Source organism: Natrix helvetica (assembly GCF_964273705.1).
Source record: "Natrix helvetica genome assembly, chromosome: 13".
Lineage (NCBI taxonomy): Eukaryota > Metazoa > Chordata > Lepidosauria > Squamata > Natricidae > Natrix > Natrix helvetica.
Genome location: NC_138557.1, coordinates 4,913,977 through 4,926,017, shown reverse-complemented (window position 1 = coordinate 4,926,017; position 12,041 = coordinate 4,913,977). Strand labels below are relative to the sequence as shown.

Below are 12,041 nucleotides of genomic sequence, written 5' to 3'. Positions count from 1 at the left end.
CTTCTCTAGGAATCTGCTCGGATGCCCCGCGCCTTCTGCCTCCTTCTCTTGAACACAGTGGGGGGGGGGGAGGCGTTCAGCCTAGGGCACCCAGCCCCACTTCTGTGGCTCAGCGTTCCAGCAGGGATCTCTTTTGAAGCAAATTCCGCCTGGGGCTTTGAGTGAGTGGTACACACCATCTGATGTTTCTTCCTCCCAATGCTCCTGACCTAGTAGCTGCCTTCGCACAACTTATCTTTGCACAATAAGCCGATGGCCAACCGATGAATTCATGGGAGGTGTGAAGCAGAAATAAAGGGGGGTGGGATGCGAAAGTTGAGTCAACTTAACTTGCCGATATTTTTTGTGCCGATATTGCCTTTATTACAGAAAGTCCCCAACTTATGGCAGATTTCTGACCGAGGCTTCCCAAGAGCAGGAAGGAAACTCCTGGTCCCGACAAAAAACCCCTTTTATTAATTGACTGTGAATTCTGTTCCTTTGCATCCAGCAAAGTCTTTCAAGGGAGGATTTATGGTCACAGATCTTATCTGGCATGGAGAACTGCCAGGCCGATATCTGCAAAATTTAACAAGGAGTCTCGGAGAGTCATGAACCAATTAAGCGAACTAATGGCCTCCTGCAAACTCCACTCCCCTTCCACTCCTCTTTTATTTCCTCTGGGAGGGGCCATTCGTCATCCACCTGTGGCCTTACTCCCAAGTCGACCCCTGTTCTTTAGCTGTTCCCTTTGTCTGGCAACTCTGTGCATACGCACACTGGGAACAGGCTTCAGCTGTTCTTCTACCCCATTGATGTCTGACTCCGAAGGCAGCTGATAACTGTCAAATGGTCCTGGCCCCCTCTCTGCCTCCCACACAGAGCCCTCATCCGAGCCTTCCCCAGACTCCAGGACTGGCCCATGTTGCTCCCAAACTGCCAAGTGACTGCCAAGCCACTCCCACTCGGTCACATGGCTGGCAAGCCACTCCCACAAAGCAGGCCACACCTACAGAAGAGGTTCTAACAAAATTTGAAACCCACCACCGGTCCAGAGGTATTTCATGAGAAGAGACCTCCACTCCTCTGCTCACAATATGCCACCAGGTTCAAAATGTTGGGGTTCGACAACCTGGAACTACGCTGTCTTTGGTCTGACTTGAGCATAGTACACAAAATTGTCTGCTACAACGTCCTACCTGTCAACGACTACTTCGGCTTCAACCACAATAATACTCGGGCAAACAATAGATGCAAACTCAAGGTCAACCGCTCCAAACTCGATTGCAGAAAATACGACTTCAGCCACAGAGTGGTCAACGCCTGGAATGCTCTACCTGACTCCGTTGTTACGTCCTCAAACCCTCAAAGCTTCAACCTTAAACTGTCTACCGTTGACCTCACCCCATTCCTAAGAGGTCTGTAAAGGGGGTGTGCATAAGCGCACCAGCCTGCCTACCGTCCCTGTCCTACTCTCCCCATTTATTTGTAACCATTTCCTTTGTTCATGTCCATGTTTATACTTACACCTGTTATCTCATGCATGTTTGACTAACTAACTAAGTAAAATTGTTTACTACAAGTGTTACAGACTGCAAGCAATGATCCTCATTCAACATCCTCTTCAGATGTTCTTGGGGAAGAGAGACCTCTGCTGGCAAAATTTTACTTTATCTTTTATTTGTGGTTTATTTTTCTCTTTGCTTGGCAAAATACGACATTTGGAGGCCTTTGTGTATTCAGGGTCACCTACCTGGGGCGCTATTTTCTTACTGGATCACTTGACTATGTGCTCTGCACAAGAAATGAAAGTTATAATGCCATTTTCTCGGAGACTGTGCGACATAGGAAAACAGCCGTTATGGTTAAGGTAAAGGTTCCCCTCGCATATATGTGCTAATAGTTCCCGACTCTAGAGGGCGATGCTTATCTCTGTTTCAAAGCCGAAGAGCCAGCGCTGCCCGAAGATGTCTCCGTGGCCATGTGGCCAGCGCTGTTCCTTTCCCACCAAAGGTGGTTCCTATTTTTCTACTTGCATTTTTACGTGCTTTCGAACCGCTAGGTTGGCAGAAGCTGGGACAAGTCACGGGAGCTCACTCCGTTATGCGGCGCGAGGGATTCGAACTGCCGACTTTTCTGATCGACAAGCTCAGCATCTTAAGGAGAGCTACAACTTGTAAAAATGCACTGTATTTTTTTTAAAAAAATTCACGACTTAAAACAAAAGTGCTACCACTGCATTTCATTTGAGCTGGGGGGAAAAAACACTTAAAGGCTTTTTTGTCTTTCCCCAGAGAATAATTTGGTGACATTTTAAAAATACATTGAATAACAGAGCATCATTGATCAGGCTTTCGCCGAAGGCTGCTTAGGAATCTCCTGCTTTTTATTATTACTTTTATTACTATGATAGTATCTCTAATATCTTACAATTTCTTGAGTTTCCCTTGATTTGATCATGGTCCAAGGAAAGATATTAGCCAAAGCAACAATACCACCACCACCCTTACTCCTGGGGAGTTTTTCAAGTTCAGAAAAGACAGAGAATGAAGCCTGCAGCATGGAGAGAAGAATCATCAAAAACAGCAGCGCTTGGCATCTCCCACCGTTCACCCTTCTGAAATTCTGAAATTGCAAAGACATTTTTCAAGCGTCTTGAGCACAAGGCAGCACAACAGAAACCTCTTCCCCTGCCCCCTCCCCACCCCCAAAGGCTGCAAGGCAGATTTTTGGTAGAGTGACTGCGTGAAGCTTGCTCTCTTTCTGGACCGTCCATTCACCCAACCTCGGCGGAGTCACCGATGATTCACGAAGCACTGAGGAGCGGTGAAGCGAAGTCTCTAGACTCTCCCCTCCCCTGCCGTCTTTCAGGCACCGTACGGCTGTCTGGATTTGCAGAGGGGCTGAAGGAGGCGGTGGTTCTCTTTGGCTGGATGGCAAGGCTCCGGAGAGGACCAAGGGAAGCAGATTTCAGGGCACATTTGGCCGCAGCAGCTCCATCTGTCTCTGGAGGGCTTCTTGGTGGAGGTGGGGGAGAAGTCAAAATTGGCAACCTGTAACTCAGCAAGAGGCCAAAATCTTAGTTGGGCCGGAGAGAAACTCGGCTGCTGGAGGATTAGCAAGGAACTCTCAAGGGAGTGTCACGTCAGAGAACTAGAGAGGAGGACAAGGAGAAGACAGGGAGTAATAGGGAGGACTGGAGGTGGATGGGGGGACTGGGGGGACTGGGGAGGACTGGGGAGGAGGACTGGGAGGAGACAGGGAGGACTGGGGAGGACTGGAGGTGGATGGGAGGACTGGGGGAACTGTGGAGGACTGGGAGGAGGACTGGGGAGGATTGGGAGGAAGACTGGGAGGAGACAGGGAGGACAGGAAGTGGATGGGAGGACTGGGGAGACTGGGGAGGACTGGGAGGAGGACTGGGGAGGACTGGGAAGAGGACTGGAAGGAAGCAGAGAGGACTGGGGAGGATTGGGAAGAGGACTGGAAGGAAGCAGAGAGGACTGGGGAGGACTGGGAGGAGGACTGGAAGGAACAGAGAACACTGGAAGTGGATGGAAGGAGTGGGGGAAGACAGGACTAGGCAGGACTGGAGGTGGATGGGAGAACAGGGAAGACTGGGGAGGATTGGGAGAAGGCAGGGAGGACTGGAAGTGGATGGGAGGACTGGGTGGACTGGAGAGGACTGGGAGAAGGACTGGATGGGAGGCTGGGGGAGGGTGACAATCCTTGCACATGAACAAGTTTTCAATCTTGGCTTGGAGTATCTGGGAAGAGGTATCCAAACAAGGGATCAAAGCTACCAGGTTTACTAGTTAAGGGTCTAGTAAAATAAAGATTGCTCACCTCCACCAGATCCTTCTGCTGCACGGGGCGTCGAAAGGTCAAGTAGATGGCTAAACCCAGCATGGCCAGCAAAAGGACGACGCAGGGCAAGACGAAGAACACCGGGGAGATACCTGTTGAAGGAGAGAAGGAAAAATCCTTGAGCGAGGACCAGCAGCTGCCTGCTGGCCTCATTTAGGCAAGGCTCAGCTTGCAAACATTCACAAATCGCCAAGGTTTCTCCCAGTTCCAAGGACAACGAGAGCCGAGGAGAGCTTCCGAGGTCAAGAGAAGGATACCTTAGCGTGTTATATTTAGCAACAGCACTTAGACTTATGCACCGCTTCCCAGTGCTTTCCATCCCTCTCTAAGTGGTTTACAATGTTAGCATATCTCCCCCAACAATCTGGGTCCTCGTTTAACCGACCTCAGAAGGATGGAAGGCTGAGTCAATCCTGGATCGAACTCATGGCAGTGGGCAGAGTTTGCCTGCAATGCTGCATTCTAACCACTGCGCCACCATCAGTTATAAATGTACATCCCCATCTCCCCTTTTTCTTCTCTGGCTTCCCCAGGTCCTCCTCCCTGTGACCATGGGGGATGTTGTGAGAGTTGTTATATAATTATGCTAGTCATCATTTATTTTTTCCAACGCCACTGTAAATTCAGTCACTAAAAAGAATAGGTCGGTGTTATTACTTATGTTGACCCCCAGATGGCAGCACATGATGCTTCTAAACCAGGGGTGTCCAAACTTGGGAACTTTAAGACTTGTGGACTTCAACTCTGGGAGTTGAAGTCCACAAGTCTTAAAGTTCCCAAGTTTGGACACCCCTGCTTCTAAACCATTGGGACATCCATTCTGGCTTGAGAGTTTGACCTCCGTAGAGAGAACTTGCCTTCAAGCTGTAGAAGTATCGCAGGTGGGAAGGCGGAGGAGGAAATCAGGTGGAGAAGAATGAGGGGGCATAGGCAAAAGAGCCCCATAGATCCATCCACACCTCACCTGAGGGCCTTATCTGAATCTCCTGGTAGGACTGCAAGATATTGACTCGGTTCTCCACCCGGACACTAAGGCAGTATTGTCCAGCATAGTTGAAGGTGTGGTTCAGAGAGTATTGCGTGCTGTTCATCACCACTAGGTGGCACTGGTCTCCCCCAAGCGGGATACACTCCGTCTTGATTAACCAGCATAAACTCAGGGGAGGACTAAAAAAGAAACGAATGCAGAGAACAGTGTTGGGCTCCCAAAATAACAACAACAACAACAACAACAACAACAACAATAATGACACGTAATTCTTCCCAGCAGATTTCATTATTGTTCCTCACCTACAGACAGAATCTTGCCAAAATAGAGAGAGAAAGAGAGGGAGAAAGAGAGAGAGGGAGAAAGAGAGAGGGGGGAGAGAGAAAGAGAGAGAGGGAGACAGAGAAAGAAAGAGGGAAAGAGAGAAGGAAAAAGAGAAAGAGAGAGAAGGAAAGAGAGAGTGAAAGAGAGAGAGGGAGAGAGAGAAAGAGAGAGAGGGAGAGAGAGAGAAAGGGAGAGAGGGAGAGAGAGAAAGAGAGGGAAAGAAAGAAAGAGAGAGAAAGGAAAGAAAGATAGGGAGACAGAGAAAGAAAGAGAGAAAGAGAGAAGGAAAAAGAGAAAGAGAGAGAAGGAAAGAGAGAGAGAGAGAGAAGGAAAGAGAGAAAGCGACAATAGTTCATTTAGTAACCGTTCAAAGTTACAACGGCCCAGATACAAAGGACTTAGGACTTTTTTCACATTTACAACCTTTGCAGCCTCCCTACGGTCACGAGATCAAAATTCGAATGCTCGGCGACTAACTCATAGTTATGACGGTCGTAGCGTCTATGGGGCTCACGTGATCCCCTTCGGCGGCCTTCTGACAAGCAAAGTCAACTGGGAAGTGGTTCTACAATTTTATGATTCTAAGAATCCTAATGATACGATTTTAAGGATTCTAAGAAGAAAGAGGACAACTTGGGGGAAACATTTTGGATGTCTTTTTTTATTATAAAAACAAGCCAACCCTATGGCTTACCTCCCTTGGATATGCAGAGATAAATTCAAGTTTTCCATGACGCGAGCTTCGGTGGCGCCTGTGATATTAATGCTTCTCACAGCGTCTGGGAGACGGAGGGAGATAAAGGAGAAGAGATAACAAGGAAGGGTCAGCAAGAAAACTGCCCTCTTTGTCCTAACTTCTTAAGCTGAGAAGTCTCAAAGGTTGACTTTCCCGGTCTAAACAACCCACTGACTTAACAGCCGGGGATGGGCTGTGTTTCCCTTTGCTCTCCGGTCTGCTTTTCCTTTGGTGCAGCAAATTTGAGGGCAGGGCCACCACAGCTGAAGATTGGTACCCAATTCCAAGGAAATGCAACTCAGTTAATACGGTACCGGAAGCAGCTTAACCTAACTAAGAAGGGCGAGGATGGAATAGATCAGGGGTGAATAGGCAGGGGAAAAATGCTTTAAAAAGTGGGGTGGGGGGATGCTGCGAAAGAGAGAGAGAAAGAGAGAGAGGGAGGGAGGGAGAGAGAGAGAGAGAGAGAGAAAGAGAGAGAGAGGAAGGACCACAAACCTGTCACTAGATGCAACTTCAGAGGATGCCTTGAAAGAGCACAGCAATCCAGGGCTGGAAGGGACCTAGAGGTCATCTAGTCCAACCCCCTGCTCCAGGGGTTTGAGTTTCTGACTTTTAACCTCCCCCCCAGTCACATGACTACATAGCCAGTCACATGACCTCCCACCAAGCCACACCCACAACCGGTAGGAAAAAAAAATAGATTTCACCACTGGAATAGACAGTTATATGCATTTGAGAAGGGGGCATGTGGTTGGACCCAGCAGCAAAGCATTCGATTGGATATAGCCGCACGTGATATTTAGCGAGGGAATTTGGGGGAGGGGGGCTGTGAGCGTAGGACTACAAAGGCAATTATTTGGAGAGAACAAAGAGAAAGGGTTTCCTGATTATATATTCCCCCCCCCCCTAAGAAGTTACTATTAAACCGGCTTCTAGTTTCTACTGCTTTTATTAACATCAATTGGCCTTCTCTATGTGTTTTATAGCTGAGCTGACAAAGTGTGTTGGATCTGAAGTCCCTGGGGAGGCAGTTAGAGGAGGGGAATCGATAAAGGAGAACGTCTGGAGCTGGGGGTTGAAATGAGGGGCCCTTGGTGATCTCTGAGCTTGGGGGTTCTCTTGCAGACATCTCATTACCCAACTAGGTAACATCATCAGTGTGAGATGGGAGCGGGGTTTGTGGAGGAGGAGGAGAAGAAAAAGGGGAGGAGGACAAGGAGGAGGACTATGGGGGTCTTTGATGCTATCTGAGCTTGGTGGTTTTCTTGCAGACATTTCATTAGCCAACTAGGTAATATCATCAGTGCTAGAAGAGAGAGGTGTTTGTGGAGAGGAGAGGAGGAAGACTATGGGGGTCTTTGATGCTCTCTGATCTTGCAGACATCTCATTACCCAACTAGGTAACATCATCAGTGTGAGATGGGAGTGGTGTTTGTGGACGAGGAGGAGGAGAAGGAAAAGGGGAGGAGGAAAAGGAGGTGGACTATAGGGTCCTTGGTGCTCTCTGAGCTTGATTGTTTTCTTGTAGACCTTTCATTACCCAACTAGGTAACATCATCAGTGTGAGATGGGAGTAGGGATTTGGAGGAGGAGGAGGAGGAGGAAGAGGTTGTGGGATCCTTGGTGCTCTCTGAGCTTGTTTACTCACAGATGTTTCATCACCCAAACTAGGTAACATCATCAGTGCTAAAGTAAGCTGAATGTTTTTTAATATATTCATATTTTTCCCCCTAAAGCCCCTGAGATTTCCAAACTCTGCATCTTGCCTTGAATTTCTCGCTCTGCTTGGTCTTCCTCCAGCAACCTCAATGCCGGGATGAAATGCCCTCTTTTCTGGACAATCTCCTTGCGATCCGCCATGCTTGTTTCCTCTCGTCTCCATTCTGCAGCAAGAGTGAACATCACAAGATCCTGTCAATGGGACCTTACTAGGAAATAGAATCAGCCTTTCTAGCTGTGCTTCTTTTCTGCTGCACCTGGAAAGGTGATGTCAGTCTTGGAAATCCAAAGGTAACCAATCTCCCACTGCCTTCATTAACCATCTGTCCCATCAGGGTGGGTCTTCCTAGATTTTTTCCCCTCTGCCCATTAAGCCACTGGGGCTTCCCCACTCTCTTATCTGATGTTTTTCAAGGCATTCCTCTTCCCCCCAAGGTCATTCTCACATACCACTCTAATACCACTCTATAAAGCTTTAGTAACGCCACGCCTTATTAAGGGATGTGGAGGCTCAGTGGCTAAAGACGCTGAGCTTGTCGATCAGAAAGGTTGGCGGTTCGAATCCCTAGCGCCGTGCAACGGAGTGAGCTCCCGTGACTTGTCCCAGCTTCTGCCAACCTAGCAGTTCGAAAGCATGTAAAAATGCAAGTGGAAAAATAGGAAGCAGCTTTAGTGGGAAGGGAACAGTGTTCCGTGCACCTTCGGTGTTTAATCATGCCGGCCACATGACCATGGAGACGTCTTCGGACAGTGCTGTCTCTACGGTTTTGAAAGGGAGATCAGCACCGCCCCCTAGAGTCGGGAACGACTAGCACATATGTGCGAGGGGAACCTTTACCTAAGGCCACACCTAGAGTACTGCATCCAGTTTTGGTCACCACACTATAAAAAAGATGTTGAGACTCTAGAAAGAGGGCAGAGAAGAGCAACCAGGATGCTGAGGGGACTGGAGGCTAAAACATATGACAAACGGTTGCAGGAACTGGGCATGGCTAGTCCACTGAAGAGAAGTAGCAGTCTTCCCATATTTGAGAAGCTGCCACAGAGAGGAGGGGGTCAAGCTATTTTCCAAAGCACCTGAAGGCCAGAGAAGGAATCATGAATGGAAACTGATCAACGAGAGAATCAATCTAGAAATAAGGAGGAATTTTCTGATAGTGAGAACAATCAACCCATGGAACAGAAGTTGCCTTCAGAAGTTGTGGGAGCTTCATCCCTGGAAGGTTTCAAGAAGAGATACAATACAATAGTAGAGTTGGAAGGGACCTTGGAGGTCTTCTAGTCCAACCCCCTGCCTAGGCAGGAAACCCTAAGATTGAACTGCCATGTGTCAGAAATGGTGTAGGGTCTCCTGCTTGGGTGGGTGAGTGGGCTGGACTAGATGATCTACAAGGTCCTTTCCAACTCTGTAAATCTGTTTAAAATACCATTAGGCCCAATTCCGAAACCCACATCAAATCAAAGAAGAATTGAATAGTTGGGTGAGGCACATCTTTGTCCATCTTCAACTCCAAAAACTGAGTGAAGAATATCCAAACATTCATTGCAAATCGCAGGAATGATTTTTAGATGCCAGGGGTTGGCAACTTATAGCCCAGGGACTGCCTCTGCCCATGTAGCTGAAAATAGGTGGGGCAATTTTCCAACACGCTAAAATAAGGGACTTGCAGTGTAAAACCCTAAGAGAGATTTAATACAGATTTAAACAGAAAATCCAGAGGAACACTGATTTTATTTTAAACTATTCCTGCAATCTCATTCCATATTTAGTTCAGTCCTTTATCAGGGCTTTGACGTTTCTGATCCACTTTAAAAAAAAGTATCATTTATCAGGGTTTATTTTAGCTCCCTTCATTTCACATTTCTTGCTTTCCTGACCAAAGGCAGAGATATTTTCATTAAAGAAAGTCAGGATTTCTTTGGCAAAGAGTCCTGGCTTGTTTCAAGTCTTTGGCAAAGAGTCCTGGCTAGTCAAGTCATTGTGGCTTGATTTTTAAGTTTAAAAACTTAGCTTGGGTGCAAAGCCAACTAACTGCAACGGCCAACAAATCCTGATTGAAAAAAAAAATTCAAAGCTTGAAAGCATGAATCCAGCCAAAGCCAGTTTTTTTTTCAGAATATTCCCCCCCCCCCAAAAAAAAGTAGCTGATCAAACGTAAGCTGGTTGTGTAATCTCATTCAGTAGACCAAAATACTTGTCCCCTTGGAGTGAAATGTTTCACACATTTGTGTGATGAACTAAGCATAAAAGGTAACATTCAGAAGTTATTTAAAGCCAGCAAATTTATCATGATTGATGCAACGGGCTTGGTTTTGGGGGTTTCTTTAACATGGAGAAAGCAGACGGCCAAACAATGTTAGTCTAAACAGTATTCAGCTAATGAGGGCTTTACAGAATTAATTACAGGGCAACAGAGTTGGAAAGGACCTTGTAGGTCATCTAGTCCAACCCCCCCCCCTCTCCCAAGCAGGAGACCCTACACAGTTTTTGGACAGATGGCAGTCCAGTCTCTTCTTGAAAGCTTTAGCATGTTGTATGGATAATACAGCCACTGTCTCGGGGATACCGGCGGGTGAGTGGCTGGCTGGCTGTGTAGAATACATTTTAACTTTGGAATAATGTTTCAAAAATAAAATATTGAGCAGGCAGGGATGTTACTGAGCGGGCTCAATTCTGAGATGGATCTTTTCGCTGTATTGATTTATTTTCCCTAATCACCGTGCTTTGTAACAGAGCAGAACAGAATAATAGACTTGGAAGGGACCTTGGAGGTCTTCTAGTCCAACCCCCTGCTCAAGCAGGAGACCTAGTATACACCATTTCAAATGGGTATCCAACATCTTCTTAAAAACCTCCGGTATTGGAGCACTCCCAACTTCTAGAGGCAAGTCGTTCCACTGATTCATTGTCCGCACCGTTAGGAAATTCCTCCTTAGTTCTAGGTTGCTTCTCTCCTCGGTTAATTTCCATCCATCATTTCTTCACTTGCTTTCTGGTGCTCTGGAAAATAGGTTGCCCTACCTCCTTGTCTTTGTGGCAGCCCCCCTCCCAAATATCAGAACATTGCTCTCGTGTCAGTCCCTAATCCTTCCTTTCATTAAACTGGACATACCCAATTCCTGCAATCCAGAAGTGGGTCGCAGCCGGTTCGGCCCGATTCAGCGGAACAAGTAGTGGAATTCAGGCCTGGGTCACAGAACCGGCAGCGACCCAGGCTTAACATGCCCCTGAACCGGTTCCCTCGTTCCTGCTGATGTTGCCGCCATGTTGCATTTTACTGACTGCGGGTGCGCAGTTTACTTTAAATTGTTCTGCGCATGTGCGAGGGTTGGAAACCGGTAGCTGCGAGTATTCTTCGTATGAATTTGTTTGTTTGTTTGTTTTGTTTTTATTGGATTTATATGCCGCCCTTCTCCCAAAGGACTCAGGGCGGCGTACAACATTAAAAAACACCCATCCCGAAAGTTAAAAAGAAATTAAATACATATCCAAAAAAAAACAAACCCAATTTATAGCACAATACATTTAAAAAATGAGTTAACAGGCCAGGCTGGCTTGCTGGAAAAGCCAACTTTTTAGGGTGCGTTGGAAGGACCGGAGGTTTAGGGCGTGTCGGAAGGACCGGGGATTGGAGTTAGCCTCCAATTCCCTAATCTTCTTCTTGTCTCTTCTGCTTCCAGAGGAGACAGCAACATCTCCACAGCTTCAGGTTGGGCAACCCGGTCTTTTAATCTCTTAGGACTGCGAATCTTAAAAGTCATTTTCCTCCCCTTCCCCATTCACAGGGCCGAGAGTTCTGGAAGCCCCATAAGGTAAATAGAGCAACAGTCCTGGCATTATATGACGTTGGCCTCTGGAAGACGAGGGCATCTTATCATGAATCTGCAGCCAACGGTTTGACATTCCAGAACGTTGTCAGTCCTGTTTTCTTCCTTGTGGAAAAGAGCAGCTGGTCTGACTTACCTGCAGCTCGGGTGGCCAGAAATAGCAGCCCCCAAATCACCTGGACGAAACCGAGGGCAGAAAACGGCAGCGCCATTTAGGAGAGGAGGGTGGCCTTGGGAGGAAATCTTTTCTGCTGTCTGCTCAGCGCCAAGAGAGGGAAAGAGTCGGATGTCGTGTTCGGCAGCGCTGGCTTTGCTTTCCCTCTTACCTCCAGGAGCAAAAGAGCCCGTGGGTAGCTGCTGACCTCTGTTGGCAGTCGGGGAAAGGTGCCTACGCCTCCGCATTCTTCCAGCTCCTTCTGTAGCTGAGGCTGTCTCTCCACGCAGGAAAAGTTCTTGTGAAATGTTGCTCAGGATTCTCCCCTCCCCTCCCCACCCCACACACCCAGGCTGCCTTACAAGGAGCCATTTGGTTTAAGGCACCGGGTTAGAAGCTTGGAGACAGGGAGTTCTAGTTTTGCCTTAGCCATGAAAGCCGGC

At 47.6% G+C, this 12,041-nt stretch overlaps 1 protein-coding gene across 1 annotated transcript; it reads right to left on the bottom strand.

The window, feature by feature from the left end:
- Positions 1-2,846: 2,846 nt before the first annotated feature.
- TMEM130 (transmembrane protein 130) lies at positions 2,847-12,041 on the bottom strand (the record flags this gene model as incomplete). Its single annotated transcript, XM_081965682.1, has 6 exons — positions 11,581-12,041; positions 7,664-7,780; positions 5,853-5,937; positions 4,811-5,013; positions 3,826-3,938; positions 2,847-3,032 (listed from the first exon to the last, which is right to left on the bottom strand). Exons 1-6 carry the CDS (start codon positions 11,654-11,656, stop codon positions 2,847-2,849), a joined length of 780 nt encoding a protein of 259 aa, XP_081821808.1. The 5' UTR covers positions 11,657-12,041.